Below are 19,839 nucleotides of genomic sequence, written 5' to 3' on the forward strand. Positions count from 1 at the left end.
ACCCTATCCCTATTCCTTTAGCTCTACTCCTAACCCTAAACCTCTAACCCTCATCCTGACCTTAAGGCACTGATTTTAAAATTGCATATAATTTTTCCCTTCTGTTCCTTTGTTTTGAAGGAGGAAATATTAATATACACTATGTAGATTTTGTTGATAGCATTTATTATTTGTGGATGTTTTATGATCACTTTTCTATCAATCATCTTTTTTTTCAAACATTGGCCTTCAAATATGTCCTGTCATGTGTGATGATTTATTAAATCTGTCAGTAGTCTCGCTGACACTCTATCCAAACATTGGGTTTTCCCGTGTGTGTCCTGTAATGTGTAATGAGACTTGACCTCTGACCAAAGCCTCATCCACTGTCTGCAAACATGGGGTTTCTTCCATGTGCCGCACTGAAGTATGGTTTCTCCTGTGTGTATCCTGTAGTGTGTGATAAAATTTGATCTCAGAGTAAAGCCTTGCTCATAATCCCTGCAAATATGGGGCTTCTTGCATATGTCATCTGGTGTTTTTACTACACAATCTGCACACAGGGTTTCTCCCATGTTACCTCTGATTTCTGAGATGTGACCTCTGATTGAAGCCTTGCCCATTTCCTACAAACATGAGGCTTCTCTCCCGTGTATCCTTGGTGTCTGATGAGACTTGCCATCATGCTGAAGCCATGCCCACACTCCCCACAAACATAGGGCTTCTCCCCTGTGTCTGTTCTCTGGTGAGTGATGAGATGTGACCTCCTACTGAAGGCAGGCCACACTCCTTGCAAACATAGGGGCTCTCTCCTGTGTGTGATGAGATGTGACTTCAGATTAAAGCCACGCCCACACTCCTTGCAAACATAGGGCTTCTCTCCCGCGTGTGTTCTCTGATGTCTGATGAGATATGACCTCAGACTGAAGTCACGCCCACACTCCTTGCAAACATAGGGCCCCTCTTCTGTGTGTTCTCTGGTGTGCGATGAGATTTGACCTCCGACTGAAGCCACGCCCACACTCCCCACAAATATAGGGCTTCTCTCCTGTGTGTGTTCTCTGGTGTGTGATGAGATCTGACCTCCGACTGAAGCCACACCAACACTCCTTGCAAACATGGGGCCTCTCCCCTGTGTGTGTTCTCTGGTGTCTGATGAGATGTGACCTCAGACTGAAGTAATGCTCACACTCCATGCAAACATAGGGCCCCTCTCCTGTGTGTGTTCTCTGGTGTCTGATGAGATTTGACCTCCGACTGAAGCAACGCCCACACTCCTTGCAAGCATAGGGCTTCTCTCCTGTGTGTGTTCTCTGATGTCTGATGAGATATGACCTCAGACTGAAGTCACGCCCACACTCCTTGCAAACATAGGGCCCCTCTTCTGTGTGTGTTCTCTGGTGTCTGATGAGATGTGACCTCTGATTGAAGCCACGACCACACTCCTTGCAAACATGGGGCACCTCTTGTCTGTGTGTTCTCTGGTGTCTGATGAGATGTGACCTCCTACTGAAGCCACGCCCACACTCCTTGCAAACATAGGGCCTCTCTCCTGTGTGTGTTCTCTGGTGTCTGATGAGATGTGAACTCACATTGAATGCACGCCCACACTCCTTACAAACATAGGGCTTCTCTCCTGTGTGTATTCTCTGGTGTGTAATGAGATGTGACCTCAGACTGAATGCACGCCCACACTCTCCACAAATATAGGGCTTCTCTCCTGTGTGTATTCTCTGGTGTGCGAGGAGATTTGACCTCCGACTGAAGCCACGCCCACACTCCTCGCAAACATGGGCCCTCTCCCCTGTGTGTGTTCTCTGGTGTCTGATGAGATGTGACCTCAGACTGAAGTAATGCCCACACTCCATGCAAACATAGGGCCCCTCTCCTGTGTGTTTTCTCTGGTGTCTGATGAGATTTGACCTCCGACTGAAGCCACGCCCACACTCCTTGCAAACATGGGGCCTCTCCCCTGTGTGTGTACTCTGGTGTTTGATGAGATGTGACCTCCCACTGAAGCCACGGCCACACTCCCTGCAAACATGGGGCTTCTCCCCAGTGTGAGTCATTTGATCTGTGATGAGATTTGATCCATTGTTGGAGCCTTGTTCAGGCCTTACATACTTATCTCTTAAAATTATTGACAAGTCTATCCCTGGAACTACTCCAACTGTGTCCTTTGGATTTTCTTTCAGGCCTGTGTTAATGTCTTTCTCCATTGTTATCTGTTTACTAGAGCTACCTATTTGGCTGCTATATAGTCTAGAAAACACTGTTGAAATTCTTCCATGCTTCGTCCTACTAGCCAAATGTATGGAGCTTTCTTTGTGCTTTTGACTTTCAAGTATGTCATTCTTGGGTTTGTCATTATATGGATCAGAACATTGGTTCTGATCAGGTGGACAAGAATTCTCTGATTGAAGGTACTTTCTTGCAGATGTTCCCAAGAGATGACTTCGTTTCATGTGATGACTGAGGAAGTTCTGACTGGAGAAGGCAAGAGAGCAGAAGGGACAAGGATAGATTTCTGACTTGAGTTCTGCTGAAAGAGAAAGGTTTTGGTCAGAGTAGATGTTGACAAGGCTGTCTGAACCATAGCTCTATCTCCTGCTAAAATCTGTTCCCCTAACTTTCTTTATTTTGTTGATAAAGCAAGACAAAATCTTCATGCTCCTAAATAGTCTGGTGGGTTTTTCTGTCTGGTTGGATTTTGTGGCCACACCCAGGTGTTCAGAGCTTATTCTTGCACCGCATCTCTCTGCGAAACAGTGAGAACAACCAGTGTGGCATGTATGCAAGGAGAAAGGCACTCTCGCTGCTGGTGAGAATGCTGTCTAGTCAAGCCTTTCTGAAAAATATTATGGATATGGTTAAGAAAGTGGAAATTAGGGACAACACTGGGACAACTATGGTAAAGAGTGTGGTGCTGGAATGTGTGATGATTGTGTCATTAACCAAATTATAAGCCATGGTGCCTAAAACAATTTTGATATATCTTATATCATATTATATGATCTTTTCTATAAATCTAGGAACACAAAAACACAATATAAAAATATCCTCCACGGGGCTGGAGAGATAGCATGGAGGTAAAGCGCTTGCCTTGCATGCAGAAGGTCAGTGGTTCAAATCCCGGTATCCCATATGGTCCCTGAGCCTGCCAAGGGCAATTTCTGAGCATAGAGCCAGGAGTAACCCCTGAGCGCTGCCAGGTGTGACCCAAAAACAAAAATCAAAAACAAAAGAATACTGTTTAAAAAAATATGTGCTCCACACTGTGTTCACTGCAGCACTATTTACATTAGCCAGAATAGGAAAACAACCCAGGAGCCTGACAACAGACAAGTGGCTAAAGAAACTGTGGTACGGGGCCAGCGAGGTGGCACTAGAGGTAAGGAGGAAGGACTGTGGTTCGATCCCCCAGCGTCCCATATGATCCCCCCCAAGCCAGGGGCAATTTCTGAGCACTAAGCCAGGAGTAACCCCTGAGCATCAAATGGATGTGGCCCAAATAACCAAAAAAAATTGTGGTACACCTACACAATAGTATGCAGCTATTAGAAAAAAAAATGAAGTCATAAAATTGTCTTATACTGAGATGGGCATGGAGATTATTATTATATTATGAATCAGAGACTGCGGGATTGCCAAAATAGTCAAACTCATCTGTGGGATATAAAAAAATAAGATGGTATGATAATAATATCCAGAGACAATAGACAATGACAGAGAGCTGCGAAGACAAGCCCATGATATGAATCTTGCCACAAAGAGTGGTGAGCACAGAGCAGTAACTGCACAACTATCATGACAATGATTGTGAGAGAAACAGAGTGCCAGTCTTAGACAGAAGTGGGGTATTGCAGGGGGGACATGGAGAACACTGATGCTAGGAAAGTTGCAATGGTGAAGGGGAGTGTACAATTTATGTCTAAAACTCAACTATGAACATTTTTGTAAACATGGTGTTAAATAATAATTTATTAAAACAAATAAGTTGAATGAAACCTGGTTGAAGCGGCAACATAGGTGGATCAAATACATGTTGTTTTCAGGTATTAAATAAGCTAATATGAAAAGGCAAGACAGGTTGGGGGCACCACAGCGAGGAACTTGGCAAAATCTATATTAGCTTTGTGCTGGGCTTGCTCATAAATAGTTTAAAATACAGACAAGAACATATTTCTGAGTGGGCCTGAAGAAAGCACAGGAGGGGGGTGTTTGCCTTGAGGCTGACCTGAGTTCAACTTCCATCATGCCATAATGTCCCCCAAGCCAACCAGAAGTAATTCCTGAAGCACAAGGCCAAGATTAACCCCAACTATTCTCATGAGTGACCCTCAATATAAAAGGAATGAAAATCATTTCCTTGGGGATATCAAAAACCCCACAATAGAGGCTGGGAAAATCTACGCCCGCCCAGTGATTCCCGACTGTGAGTGTCGCCTGTGCGTGTTTTTCCACTGTCCTGTCTCCGAAACCTCTTGGGAGTGGGCTGAAAAAGGCCCACAAAAATAGCTCTCCCAGAGGCACATCCAAGGGTGGGAGCGCCAAGAAACTGTGTCGGACCACGAAAACTGGCTATCCACAGTATTCTGCAGAAAGGAAGGTCCCCTATTTGTGACGTCAGGCTGGAAAAATCTACGCCCACCCAGTGATTCCCAACTGTGAGTGTTGCCTGTGCGTATTTTTCCACTGTCCTGTCTCCGAAACCTCTTGGGAGTGAGCTGAAAAGGGCCCACAAAAAATAGCTCTCAAAGAGGCTCCAGAAGAGCACGGCCGCTCCGCTTGGCTTTGCGGCCACGCACTCTTTCTAACCAATGAACCCCACCACAACACGCAGAAAAAAATCACACTACAAATGTGACAATGGGGAAACATCGCAGGCAAACACCATGCACAGAGAATGAAGACGATAGCTTGGATGACCTAAAAAATTCCAACCATCTGATTAACCTCTCAGATAAGGAGTTTAGAATAGCAATATGGAAGATGTTTGTAGAACTCAAAGAAAGCTTAAATCGATCTGAACAGAACACAAAGACAGAAATCAGAAAACTCCAAACTGAAATAACAGATCTGAAAAACACGGTAGCTGAACTGAAAAACTCAGTGGATGGCCTCGCCTGCAGGGTAACAGCAGCTGAGGACAGAATTGGTGCATGGGAAGATGAGATGCAAAAAAACTCAACACAGCAGAAGAAATTGGAAAAGAACCTTAAGACAAATGATCAGGCAATGGAAAAAGTACTCAAGGAATGTGAACAGATGAAAATAGAAGTCTTTGATAAACTCAACAGAAACAACATAAGAATCATTGGAGTCCCAGAGGCCTAGGAAGGATATCTCCAGGAAGAATCAACTGTCAAAGACATCATCAAAGAGATACTCCCAGAGTTAAAGACTACATGCAATCAAATCCTGCATGCCCGAAGAGTAGCAGCTAAAAGAGACCCAAAGAAAAACACCCCAAGACACATCCTCATTACGATGACAAATCCCACAGAGACAGAATACTGAAAGCAGCAAGATCAAAAAGAAAAATTACATTCAAAGGAGCATCCCTAAGACTTACAGCAGATATGTCACAAGAAACTCTCAAGGCCAGAAGACAGTGGTGGGATATTGTGACAAGACTGAATGAAATGGATGCCTCACCAAGAATACTGCACCCAGCCCGACTCACGTCCAGGTTTGAAGGAAGGATACATAGCTTCATAGATAAACAACAGCTCAGAAACTTCACAGATGAAAAACAAGTCTTAAAGGAAAAACTGACAGGTCTACTTTAAGACAAGAGAGACCAACAAACACAGCAAACTTATATACAAAGATGACATTAAATCCTATGACAATCATCTCCTTCAATGTCAATGGACTAAATTCACCAAATAAAAGACACAGAGTGGCAAAATGGCTCAAAAAGATGAATCCAACCTTCTGCTGCCTATAAGAAACACACCTGAATAGTCAGAACAAACATAGACTCAAAATCAAAGGCTGGAGGAAAATCATCCAATCAAACAACACCCTTAAAATAGCTGGGGTGGCCATATTCATATCCGATGACACCAAATTTATACTCAGAAAAGTTGTAAGGGACAAAGATGGACACTATGTACTAATCAAGGGATATGTGTAACAGGAAGAAATCAAACTATTAAACATATATGCACCCAATGAGAGACCAGAAAATTATCTAATACAATTACTGACAAATGTGAAAGACATCAATAATAACACAATAATAACACAATAATTGTGGGAGACCTCAACACAGCCCTGTCAACACTTGATAGGTCAACCAGACTGAAACCCAACAAAACATACTAGCCCTGAAAAGAGTAATGGAAGAAAGAGGACTAGTAGATATATATAGGACACTCCACCCCAAAAAACCTGGATACATATTCTTCTCCAATGTACATGGGTCATTCTCCAGGATAGACTACATGCTGACACATAAAATATACCTTCATAAAATCAAGAGGATAGAAATCTTGCAGGCTAACTTTGCTGACCACAAGGCTCTGAAATTAGATGTGAACTACAAAGGCACACAGAAGAAAAACTTTAACAATTGGAAATTAAACAGCCTGCTACTGAATAACCAGTGGGTCCAAGATGAAATCGAAGAGGAAATCAAAACTTTCCTGGAAACAAATGATAATGAAGACACAAACTGCCAGAATCTATGGGACACAGCAAAAGCGGTCCTGAGAGGAAAATTTATAGCTCTACAAGCACACATCAGGAAGGAAGAAGGGGTATACCTAAATAACTTAATGACACAGCTCATAGAATTAGAAAGTGCGCAACAAAAGGACCCAAAAATAGGGAGACAGAAGGAAATAACAAAGCTGAGAGCAGAAATCAACGAAGTGGAAACCCAAAAAACAATTCAAAAGATCAACAAAAGCAGAAGTTGGTTCTTTGAAAAAATAAACAAGATTGATAGACCATTGGCAAAACTCACAAAGAAAGAGAGAGAAACCTGATAACCAGTATTAGAAATGAAAAGGGGGAGATCAAGACAGATATTGCAGAGATCCAAAGGGTAATCAGAGACTACTTTGAGAAACTTTATGCTACTAAACATGAGAACCTAGAAGAAATGGAAAAATTCTTGGACACTTATAACCTTCCACAGTTAAGTAAGGAGGATATAGCATATCTAAACACCCCCATCACTATTGAGAAAATTGAAACTGTAATCAAACATCTGCCCAAAAAGAAAAGCCCAGGCCCAGATGGATTTAGTAATGAATTCTTTCAAACCTTTCAAGAGGAGCTTCTACCAATCCTAGCCAGGCTCTTCCATGAAATTGAAAAAAACGGGAACACTCCCAAACAGCTTTTATGAAGCCAACATCACCTTGATACCAAAACCAGACAGAGATGCTGCCAAAAAAGAAAATTACAGACCAATATCCCTGATGAATGCAGATGCAAAGATCTTCGACAAAATCCTGGCAAATAGGATCCAATGCATCATCAAGAAGATCATACACTACAACCAAGTAGGTTTCATCCCAGAAATGCAAGGATGGTTTCACATCCGTAAATCTATCAAGATCATACACAACATCAACAACAAATAAAAATCACATGATCGTATCAATAGACGCAGAGAAAGCATTTGATAAGGTCCAACACCCATTCATGATCAAAACTGTCAGCAAGATGGGAATGGAAGGAACCTTTCTCAATCTAGTTAAAGCCATTTACCACAAGCCAATGGCAAATATTATCCTCAATGGAGAAAAACTAAAAGCCTTTTCTCTAAATTCTGGTACAAGACAAGGCTGTCCGCTCTCACCACTCCTCTTCAACATAGTATTGGAAGTGCTTGCTATAGCGATCAGGCAAGAAAAATATATTAAAGGAATCCAGATAGGAAAGGACGAAGTCAAGCTCTCACTGTTTGCAGATGACATGATACTCTACTTAGAAAACCCTAAAGACTCTACCAAAAAGCTTCTAGAAACAACAGATGCATATAGCAAGGTGGCAGGATACAAAATTCACACATAGAAATCAATGGCCTTTTTATACACCAATAATGAAAGGGAAGAGATGGACATCAAGAAGGCAATCCCATTCATATTAGTGCCACACAAACTCAAATATCTTGGAGTCAACTTGACCAGAGACGTGAAGGACCTACAAAGATAACTATAAAGCCCTGCTCCAAGAAATAAGAGAGGACACACGGAAATGGAAACACATACCCTGCTCATGGATTGGCAGGATTAACATCATTAAAGTGGCAATACTCCCCAAAGCATTGTACAGATTTAATGCGATCCCTCTAAAGATACCCATGACATTTTTCAAAGAAGTGGATCAAACACTTATGAAGTTCAACTGGAACAATAAACACCCTCGAATAGCTAAAGCACTCCTAGAGAAAAGGAAAATGGAAGGCATTACTTTCCCCAACTTTAAACTGTACTACAAAGCAATAGTTATCAAAACAGCATGGTATTGGAATAAAGACAGACCTTCAGATCAGTGGAATAGGCTTGAGTTCTCAGACAATGTTCCCCAGACATACAATCAGCTAATTTTTGACAAGGGAGCAAGAAATCCTAAGTGGAGCAGGGAAAACCTCTTCAAAAAGTGGTGCTGGCAGAACTGGTTAGCCACTTGCAAAAAAGTGAACATAGACCCCCAGTTAACATCATGTACTAAGGTAAAATCCAAATGGATTAAAGACCTTGATATCAGACCTGATACCATAAGGTATATAGAACAACACGGAAGTAAAACACTCCATGACATTGAGACTAAAGGCATCTTCAAGGGGGAAACTGTACTTTCCAAACAAGTGGAAGCAGAGATAAACAGATGGGAATATATTAAGCTGAGAAGCTTCTGCACCTCAAAGGAAATATTGCCCAGGATACAAAAGCCACCCTCCATGTGGGAGAAACTATTCACCCAATACCCATCAGACAAAGGGCTAATATCCAAAATATACAGGGCACTGACAGAACTTTACAAGAAAAAAATATGTAATCCCATCAAAAAATGGGGAGAATAAATGAACAAACACTTTGATAAAAAAAGAAATACAAATAGCCAAAAGGCACATGAAAATATGCTCCTCATCATCTCACACCACAGAGATTGGCACACATCACAAAGAATGAGAACAATCAGTGCTGGTGGGGATGTGGAGAGAAAGGAACTCTTATCTACTGCTGGTGGGAATGCCATCTAGTCCAACCTCTATGGAAAGCGATATGGAGATTCCTCCAAAAACTGGAAATTGAGCTCCCATTCGACCCAGCTATTCCACTCCTAGGGATATACCCTAGGAACACAAGAATACAATACAAAAACCCATTCCTCACACCTATATTTATTACAGCCCTATTCACAATAGCCAGGCTCTGGAAACAACCAAGATGCTCCTCAACAGATGAATGGCTAAGAAACTGTGGTACATATAGACAATGGAATATTATGGAGCCATCAGGAGAGATGAAGTCATGAAATTTTCCTATACATGGATGTACATGGAGTCTATCATGCTGACTGAAATAAGTCAGAGGGAGAGAGACGCAGAATAGTCTCACACATCTATGGGTTTTAAGAAAAATAAAAGTCATGTTTACAACAATCCTCAGAGACAATGGGAGGAGGGCTGGAACTTCCAGCTCACTTCATAAAGCTCACCACAAAGAATGGTGAGTTCAGTTATAGAAATAACTACACTGAGAACTACCATAATTATGTGAATGAATGAGGGAACTGGAAAGCCTGTCTAGAGTACAGGTGGGGGTGGGTGGGATGGAGGGAGATTTGGGACATTGGTGGTGGGAAAGTTGCACTGGTGAAGGGGGGATGTTCTTTACATGACTGAAACCTAATCACAATCATATCTGTAATCAAGATGTTTAAATAAAGAAAAAAAACCCCACAATAATCTAAGAGCAAAATAAAAAGGCAGGAGGACCTGAGAAGGGCACCTCGACATGGGGCTGTGCACAACAGGGAGTGAAAGAATCTCAGAATCTGTTCTAAACACCCACAGACACGGAACCAGAAAGAGCAAAGGCAAGACAGCAAAGCTGCAGATTATTCTGGGACTCAGCAACAAGGAAACTGAAAAGGAGCAAGAGAGGTCATGCACCAATGCTCTGGGAGTCCCAAGGTCCAAGCTCAGGGTCCCCACCTCACAAAGACCATGACAATCCACACCCAAACCACACCCTGAGCCCAGGAGGCTCTTCCCACACTCACCAGCAAACAGGCTTCGTGGCAGCATCCCCAGGGTTCCTCCTTCTAGCCAGGAGATTAACGCAGGTTTTACCCCAAAATACCCTGCTGCAGAAGGACAATCTTGGGTTAGAGACAATGAAGAGAACAGCAGTCCATGCATGAGTCTGGCTCCCTAATGAAAAATCATAGAACAAATGAAGAACAGAATCGCTGCTACCCATATGCATGTTGGTTATTGCACAGATGAGAATAGGTTAAAACAAGAGTCTAATTAAGGAGAATAGATAATTAAGAGTCTAATTTAGGGGAATGGATAATACAGCAGAGGGATGGGGGAGCAATTGGTCAGTACTGGCCTTGCACATGGCCAATCTTCATTTGACCTCGGCACCCTCTGTACTTTCCTGAGTCCCTCAGGGAATGAGCAATGAGTGAAAAGCCAGGAGCAAAACCAAGAATTGCTAAAGCCCAAAGGTGTCTTAAAAAGAGGAGGTTGGACCAATAAAAAAGCCCTAACCTAGGGTTTGAACTACGATCTGCACAATGAACATGATCCCCAGTTTCAAAGGTCTGGCAGAGACCATTGTAACGGAATGGGGCTTCTGGAAGCACAAAGAAAGACACTGTCCTAGGTGCCACCCTCGCTTCAGTGCAAAGACCAAGATCACCAACCACAGAAGATGAATTAAAATGACACTGATGGAACAGAACTTCTAGAACCACAAAGATTGACTTCATCATAACTCCCACTGCAGGATCTGTGCAGATACTGAGATCCCTAGACACAGAGGCCTGATAGTATCACCCAGGACAGAGCAGAGGTCTTACAAACACCACAAAAGCACCACCGGGAGAGTAAATGATCCTGAACAGAGTCTATAGTTGATCCCATGACAATACACTCCAAGGGCGGAGAAACCCCATATCTCTTAGGCCAAGTGAATTCCTTTTCGAATGACCCCAATATTTACTGTGCCTGGGCAGGAGGGAAAAAAAAAACAAAAAAACAAAAAGCACAAATCATTATTTTTTTATATATATTATTTTATTTTCATTTATTATTATTATTTTTATTTACCTATCTATTTTTGGTCAATTTCTCTGTTTGGGTGTGATAATTGAAGTTGTCCCCAGTTATACTTATTCTTTCTCTTCCTTTCTGTTCTTCCTTTGTATGCTATGCCATGTTTCCTATATCAAGACCATGACATTTTTTTGTTTGTTTGTTTGCTTGTTTTGTTTTGTTTTGTGTTTGTTTTTGTGGGTTTTTATTTTTTGTTTGTTTGTTTTGTTTTGTTTTGTTTTTTTGGTGCTTGTGCTTATTGTTGGAGTCCTCACGGGATATTTGACACTTCTTTTTGTACTGGTGGAATGTTTCACCTTTTTTCTCTCCTTCATTTCTCAAACCGATGTTGAGAGCCTCTGGAAGAATTCCACTTATTTTCGGCGTATTAGACTTTTACCCCAGTTTATTACTTTTCTCTCCTTTAAACAAAACCACGTAACTTGAACTAGCTACTCCTGCCCCCCCAATTAGAGGGGGAAACAAGGGAGACACCAGGACCAAATAGGTGCAAGACTACTATGCAGTAGGCTAGATACAGAGGAGACCACACATCCTAGCTACCCTGGGGGTGAGGGAAGAGGATATGGGTGGTAGGACAAAAACGGAGGTGTAGGGAGGACAATTTGGTGATGGGAATCCCCCCTGATTTTATGTAAATATGTACCTAAAATATCATTGTCAACAATATGTAAGCCACTATGATAAATAAATAAATAAATAAATAAATAAATAAATAAATAAATAAATAAATAAATAAAAAGAGGAGGTTGGAGGCTGCTGGTCCTGATCCCCCTATCCTCCTGTGCCAGAGTAGAGACAGGAACCCTCTGTGCCATCCCATCAACCCTCCGTTTCCCAAACTACAAGGATGTTGGTGCATTTGTGTAAGGACTTTTCAATGTGCATCATTTATTTCCCAGTTTATTGGACCTAGCACTTCTTTTTCCTAGAAAATATACACCTCAAAACCCAGTTGAACAAACCAACAAATTAGTTTGCAATTTTTTTTATGGTACTCAGATAATCTCGCTTGTTTAGGAAAATAACCTCTAAAGCAGATATACCTCTAGCCAGTTTTTATGCAATCCATCCAATAGTTCACTTTCTTAAACACCATGCAACTACAACATTCCAACTCACCAAATGCAAAGAATAATGAGAAAACTAAGGAAGACAGCTGCAGTTGGGATTTGGAGAGAAATCCTGGCAAATTTCCAAATTCCCCACAACACCTGAGTCTTATAGTTGAGGACCTAAACTCAACACTTATGTTTCAGCAGCAGAAACCAAGGAGTCACTAGTTGGTGAATATAAGCTATCTATAGATGAACAATTCAACCAATTCAAAGAACTCTTTCAGAAGATGACAGAATCCATACAAATGGAACTGTAGGAAATAAAAAATCTTAGCAAGCCACAATACCAGATATGCACAGCTGGAGAATTGTACAAAGTCGAATACAAAATGCAAGCCAGCATTAATAAAGAAGTCATAAAAAAAAAAGGACAGACAAATCATTGGAAGAAAATGTAAGGTACCTATTGAACAAAGACAGAAGAAATGATCTCTGAATGTTAAGATATACCAGTGGGAGAAAAAAGTGAAAGAAGAAAAACCAATGAGGGAGATAACAACAGAGAAATTTCAACTCTCTGGAAAGAGACTGCTATATAAATCAGAGGCAAAAAAAAAAAAAGCCAACAAAATAAAAATAGAAAAGCGGCAAGACATAATAATTCACATGGCAGAAAGAGAGTGAGAGAGAGAGAGAAGAGAAGAGAGGAGAGAAAAGAATCCATCTACTCTTTAAAGCAGTAAAGTTGGAACAACTTTAAGTATAAAGAAAAGAACATAAGAATCAAACCGGGAAAAAAAAAATCAAACCAGGGCCGGAGAAATAGCATGGAGGTAAAGCATTTGCCTTTCATGCAGAATTTCATGATTCAAATTCCAGCATTCCATGTGGTCCCTAAGCCTGCCAGGAGTGATTTCTGAGCCTGGAGTCAGGGGTATCCCCTGAGCACTCTCGGTATGACCCAAAAACAAAACAACAACAAAATCAAACCAGGGAGGAGCTGGAGCAGTGGCGCAAGTGGTATGTTGTTTGCTTTGCACGCGGCTAACCTAGGATGGACCACAGTTCCACCCCCAGCGTCCCATATGGTCCCCCAAGCCAGGGGCAATTTCTGAGCTCATAGTCAGAAGTCACTGGGTGTGGCCCAAAAACAAAAAACAAACAAACAAAAGAATCTAACCAGTGGTAGGGAATTTGTCTTGCATGCAGGTCGACTGGGGAGAGACCTGGTTCAATTCCCGCCATCCCATGTGGTCCCCAGCCTGCCAGGGAAGATTTCTGAGTGCAGAGCAACGAGTAGCCCCTGAGCACTGCTGGGTGTGACCCAACAAATAAATAAAATAATTAAATAAAGTTAAAAAAAAAGAATCAAACCAGACCTCCCATTTAAAACAACCCAGGCAAAAAGGAGTGGAATGACATATTCCAAGTATTAAATGAAAGAAACTTTCAACTTAGAGTCCACTACTGAGCACTCGCATTTACATGGGAGGGAGGGTTACCAACATTCTTGAACAAAATAGAGCTGGCAATATTCATGCTAACAACTGACTTTAAATGAACTACTCAAACAACAATTACATTAACCAAATACCCAACTGTAACAACAACAACTCTACACAATATAATGGCACAGGAGTCCTTTCTGTGAATAGCTTCTTTAAATGTCAACAGACTAAACTCTCCCAGCAAAAGGTACAGAGTAGCAGCTCAGATCAGGAAATAAAACCCAGCCACCTGCTGTCTGCAGGAAACACACTTCAAAGTTCAGGACAGACATAGATTTAGAATAAAAGGATAGAACATAATTATACAAGCTACTGAAAAACAAACAAGATGGGACAATCGTGCCATCAGACCAAACTGCATTTAACCTTACTAAAGTACTTAGAGACAAAAATGTACACTACATTGATCAGGGGAAGAACAGACCAAGAAGAACTAACCCTGATCAACATTATGCAAATGTAGAGCTAGTGAAATTTGTAAGGCTTTTACTCACAAATCTAGAGAAACATATGGACGGAAACATGATAATAGTGGGAGATTTCAACACCATTATCTCTGCTAGACAGATCCACTTAGTTGGAACACTAGCAAAGACATAAGAGCACTAAATGAGAAACTAGAAGTAGGACTGATGAATCTATCCAGGACCTTTTCTTCTCAAAAAGCTGAATGAGGGGCCGGAGAGATAGCATGGAGGTAAGGCATTTGCCTTGCATGCAGAAGGACGGTGGTTTGCATCCCGGCATCCCATATAGTCCCCAGAGCCTGACAGGAGCGATTTAAGAGTGTAAAACCAGGAAAAACTCTGAGTGCTGCCGGCTGTGACCCAAAAACCAAAAACCAAAATAAATAAATAAATAAAATGCTGAATGAATACACATTCTTCTCAAGTGCACATGGAACCATCTCTAGGAGAGACATTTCAGGAAACAAGTTTAGCATATATAATAAACTCCCAAATGTAAAAATTATACCGAGTACCATATCAGACCATGACATCACAGAGATCAAGATTGACTGTAAAAAGAAGATGTGGAGAAAATCTAACACCTGGAGACTAAACAACATGTTGCTCAAAAACAGCTGGATCAAAGAGGAAATTGAGGAATAAAAAAATTCCTTGAGATAAATGACAATGAGGAAAAAACTGACTAAATCTATGGGACACAGCTAAAGCAGTAATTAGGGGAAACTCATAGCAATAGAGGCCTACATGAGGAAAGAAGACAAAATCAACAACCTAAGGGTCACCACTTTAAATATCTGGACAACCAAAGGAACCCAAACACAAGCAGAAGAAAAGAAACAATAAAAACCAGAACAGAAACCAACAATATAGGATCAATGAAAACAACACAAAGAATTGACAAGACAAGGAGCTGTCTACTGGCAAGACTCACAAGGAAAATAAGGGAAATATTCAAATAAATTGGAACAGAAATGAAAGGGGAGAGATTACAACAGCACCCAAAAAAGGCCCAGGCATTATAAGAGTTTATTATGAACAACTGTATTCATGTAAGCTAGAGAACCTGGAAGAAATGGACAGATTTCTGGAAAAATATCGTCCAATACTGAGTGAGAAAGGAAAAAACCTAGACAGGGCAATCACAAGTAAAGCAATTGAAACAGTCATTAAGAAACTCCCACCAGGACCAGATGGGTTTACAGGTGAATTTTATCAAACATTCAGAGATGACTTACTGCCATTGACTATTCTAAATATCGAAAAGATGGGAATCTTCCCAAATTCCTTCTATGAGGCTAATATCACACTCATTCTCAAAGCTGACTACAACAAAGCAAACTACAGACCAATCTCACTAATGAACATAGATGCAAAAATCCTTAACAAAATCCTACCAAACCAAATCCAACAACACATCCAAAGATTATAATCGTGACCAAGTGGGTTTTATTTCAGAAATGACATCAATATACACACATGAGTCGACATCATACACTGCATCAGTAAAAGGAAGGATAAAGATCACATGATCATATCTATTGTTGCAGAGAGCATTTGACAAAACCCAACACCCATTCATGAAGAAAATCCTCAACAAAATAGGTAAGAAAGGAACTTTCCTCAAGATAGTAATAGCTACCTATAAAAATGACTCAGTCACCATTATTCTTTTTTTTTTATATTTTGCAGTATTTATTGTATCAAAAAATACTTTCAGCATTAATAGAAATGTTTCAACATTTGGTTTGGGGAGTGTCTTTGTATATAGACCAAGGTCTTTAGTCTAGAAACAAATGGTGTGTCAAACCAAATGTGAAAAGACAGATTAATTAAGGGCAATATGTTTTTATTTTATTTTATTTTAAATTTATAATCTCTCACTCCTTTATACACAGTGATTAAAAGGCAGAGTAAGTTAACTAATTTAAGACTTGATGGTTGTTGAGCTGTTTAATGTTTTTTATATTTTTTATTTAAACACCTTGATTACATACATGATTGTGTTTGGGTTTCAGTCATGTAAAGAACACCACCCATCACCAGTGCAACATTCCCACCACCAATGTCCCAAGTTCCCTCCTCCCCACCCAACCCCTGCCTGTATTCTAAACAGGCTCTCCATTTCCCTCATACATTCTCATTATTAGGACAGTTCAAAATGTAGTTATTTCTCTAACTAAATTCATCACTCTTTGTGGTGAGCTTCCTGAGGTGAGCTGGAACTTCCAGCTCTTTTCTCTTCTGTGTCTGAAAATTATTATTGCAAGAATGTCTTTCATTTTTCTTAAAACCCATAGATGAGTGAGAACATTCTGCGTTTCTCTCTCTCTCTCTCTCTCTCTGACTTACTTCACTCAGCATAATAGATTCCGTGTACATCCATGTATAGGAAAATTTCATGACTTCATCTCTCCTGACAGCTGCATAATATTCCATTGTGTATATGTATCACAGTTTCTTTAGCCATTCATCTGTTTAAGGGCATCTTGGTTGTTTCCAGAGTCTTGCTATGGTAAATAGTGCTGCAATGAATATAGGTGTAAGGAAGGGGTTTTTGTATTGTATTTTTGTGTTCCTAGGGTATATTCCTAGGAGTAGTATAGCTGGATCGTATGGGACCTTGATTTCCAGTTTTTGGAGGAATCTCCATATCGCTTTCCATAAAGGCTGAACTAGACGGCATTCCCACCAGCAGTGAATAGGAGTTCCTTTCTCTCCACATCCCTGCCAACACTGTTTATTCTCATTCTTTGTGATGTGTGCCATTCTCTGTGGTGTGAGATGGTATCTCAATGTTGTTTTGATTTGCATCTCCCTGATGATTAGTGATGTGGAGCATTTTTTCATGTGCCTTTTGGCCATTTGTATTTCTTCTTTGTCAAAGTGTCTGTTCATTTATTCTCCCCATTTTTGATGGGATTAGATTTTTTTTTTCTTGTAAAGTTCTGTCAGTGCCTTGTATATTTTGGAGATTAGCCCCATATCTGATGGGTATTGGGTGAATAGTTTCTCCCACTCAGTGGGTGGCTCTTGTATCCTGGGCACTATTTCCTTTGAGGTGCAGAAGCTTCTCAGCTTAATATATTCCCATCTGTTAATCTCTGTTTTCACTTGCTTGGAGAGTGCATTTTCCTCCTTGAAGATGCCTTTAGTCTCAATGTCCTGGAGTGTTTTGCCTATGTGCTGTTCTATATATCTTATGGTTTCGGGTCTGATATCGAGGTCTTTAATCCATTTGGATTTTACCTTCGTACATGATGTTAGCTGGGGGTCTAAGTTCAATTTTTTGCAAGTGGCTAGCCAGTTGTGCCAACACCACTTGTTGAAGAGGCTTTCCCTGCTCCATTTAGGATTTCCTGCTCCTTTATCAAAAATTAGGTGATTGTATGTCTGGGGAACATTTTCTGAGTACTCAAGCCTATTCCACTGATCAGAGGGCCTGTCCTTATTCCAATACCATGCTGTTTTGATAACTATTGCTTTGTAGTACAGTTTAAAGTCGGGGAAAGTAATTCCTCCCATATTCTTTTCCCAATGATTGCTTTAGGTATTCTAGGGTGTTTATTGTTCCAAATAAATTTCAAAAGTGCCTGATCCACTTCTTTGAGGAATGTCATGGGTATCTTTAGAGTGATAGCATTAATTCTGTATAATGCCTTGGGGAGTATTGCCATTTTGATGATGTTAATCCTGCCAATCCATGAGCAGGGTATGCGTTTCCATTTACATGTGTCCTCTCATTTCTTGGAGCAGAGTTTTATAGTTTTCTTTGTATAGGTCCTTCACATTTTTAATCAAGTTGATTCCAAGATATTTGAGTTTGCGTGGCACTATTGTGAATGGGGTTGTTTTCTTTTTTTTTTTTTTTTTTTTTTTTTTTTTTTTTTTTTAAATTTTTATTTTTAATTATGAGAACAAGGGTGCAAAGTAAGAGGACAAGGTAAAGTTACAGTGGAAGGACAATCACCCATAACATAATTCTCAGAAGTCCCCTTGCTGATATATTAACTTTGAAATTTCAGCCAAAGAACATTAAGATAAATAACACAGAATCCATGTACAATTACTTTGTCCCTCAAGTCCCCAGATTGTAATACATTATAATATTTCTTAACAGTACACAAGGCAATCTAAAGCCATAAAACTTACGTAACTCCTTAAACATTACAGGCATAGTATTTTCTTACATTTCCATATACATGCATATTAGCTTAAGTTAACCTCAAATTTTAAGTGAGTTCTTTTTAAGGATTAGAGTTAAAGGAGCACAGTAAGAATGGTGTTAGAGTGGCAATTGTTGTTTGCATAGGCTCACCAAAATATGAGGAACATGGAAAGAAATAACCTTGGCCTAAGTACAAAGAGACCAGACCCCTGAAGTTTCCTGGCACAAGACCAAGTCTAGGCTCCAAGCAAGCTAGATCGTCCAATCCAATACATTGTCTGTAGTGCCAACACACTTTTATTTTTCACACAGTCTCTGTTGTTGGTATCATGTTTCTGTATTAAAGATCCTGGAATCTGCATATCTTACATTGAAGTCAGGACGTGGAGCATCCTCTCCTTTCACCTCACAATCAAAGGGCAATGCAGGGAGCCCTGTCCTGTAAGCCGGTCGTTGTTGTTGTTAAGTCTTCTCAGTGTTAAGGGAAGTCTCTTTTGAGCAGGTCGAAGTCTGAGCAGTGTAGGTCTTCCATGGTAGAGGATTGCTTCCAAGTGATGTTATAGACCAGCCTGGATGTTTCGTGGATGGCTTTCCTGGTTCAGGGGAGAATGGAATATGCCCTTTCTTCTGACGTCTGTGCCAGGTCGTTATGTCAATGTTCAGGGTGTAAGGTCCCTTTGCACTACAAGGTTTGTGTGTTCTAATCTCTATTAGATAGGATCTTATTTGTATTTATACTATTTTCCCATTTTAATGTGCCTATGCAAATAAGAAGCAATGCCACATGGTGTTATTGGCGCGTATGGGGGCCATAAGAACAATTACAATGATTCCATTGACATGATTCAATCATAAGCATTAAACTGGGGGACTCTTCCACCAAAATTCCTTGTTAAACAGCTCAAAAAGAGAACATAAAAAGTGGTTAGAATCATCACTATATAAGACAACATTTAGTAAGAATTATAGCTGTCAGAGAAAAAACACAAAATATTCTAAAGAAATACGTGTCCATTTTATGTATCTTGAAACAGTTTGGGGTTGTCATACACAATGCACAGCTTTGGACTGTGATTACGATTCTACACTACTGAAGTTAAAAAGAGAAAACTAGATTAGTGATGTTTGAGAAGGGGTTAGAGAGTTAAGGAGTGAAAAAGAGCTTTGTAGGGGTGTGGGAAAGGGGAGAATACAAAATAAACATTCTGTGTACGGAAAACATAACAGAAGAATAAGGGATATTCTGAATACATGAAATACATGAAGTACGCGCGGGGGCGTAAGCCCCCGCGCGGTTCTGTAGTTTTTGGATGCCTAGGGAGGAATTTCTCACCCCCTCCCCCCA

At 40.5% G+C, this 19,839-nt stretch overlaps 1 protein-coding gene across 40 annotated transcripts in view; it reads right to left on the bottom strand.

Moving 5' to 3' along the window:
- Positions 1-417: 417 nt before the first annotated feature.
- Positions 418-19,839, bottom strand: part of LOC126013962 (histone-lysine N-methyltransferase PRDM9-like) — a 34,982-nt gene continuing 15,560 nt past the window's right edge. The window contains exons 3-9 of one of the 40 annotated variants that reach the window (XM_049777209.1): positions 10,231-10,311; positions 1,987-2,518; positions 1,735-1,818; positions 1,483-1,566; positions 1,147-1,398; positions 979-1,062; positions 418-743 (exon numbers count right to left, since the gene is read on the bottom strand). In XM_049777209.1, coding sequence (XP_049633166.1) covers positions 524-743; positions 979-1,062; positions 1,147-1,398; positions 1,483-1,566; positions 1,735-1,818; positions 1,987-2,518; positions 10,231-10,311 — 1,337 coding nt within the window. In that variant the 3' untranslated portion in view covers positions 418-523. Of the gene's footprint in view, positions 744-896; positions 1,399-1,442; positions 2,519-10,230; positions 10,312-19,839 lie in introns of all 40 variants that reach the window. The other 39 variants (XM_049777199.1, XM_049777203.1, XM_049777194.1 and 36 more) reach the window with 39 other exon arrangements.

This window comes from Suncus etruscus, chromosome 7 (genome assembly GCF_024139225.1).
Source record: "Suncus etruscus isolate mSunEtr1 chromosome 7, mSunEtr1.pri.cur, whole genome shotgun sequence".
In the NCBI taxonomy this organism is placed as follows: Eukaryota; Metazoa; Chordata; class Mammalia; order Eulipotyphla; family Soricidae; genus Suncus; species Suncus etruscus.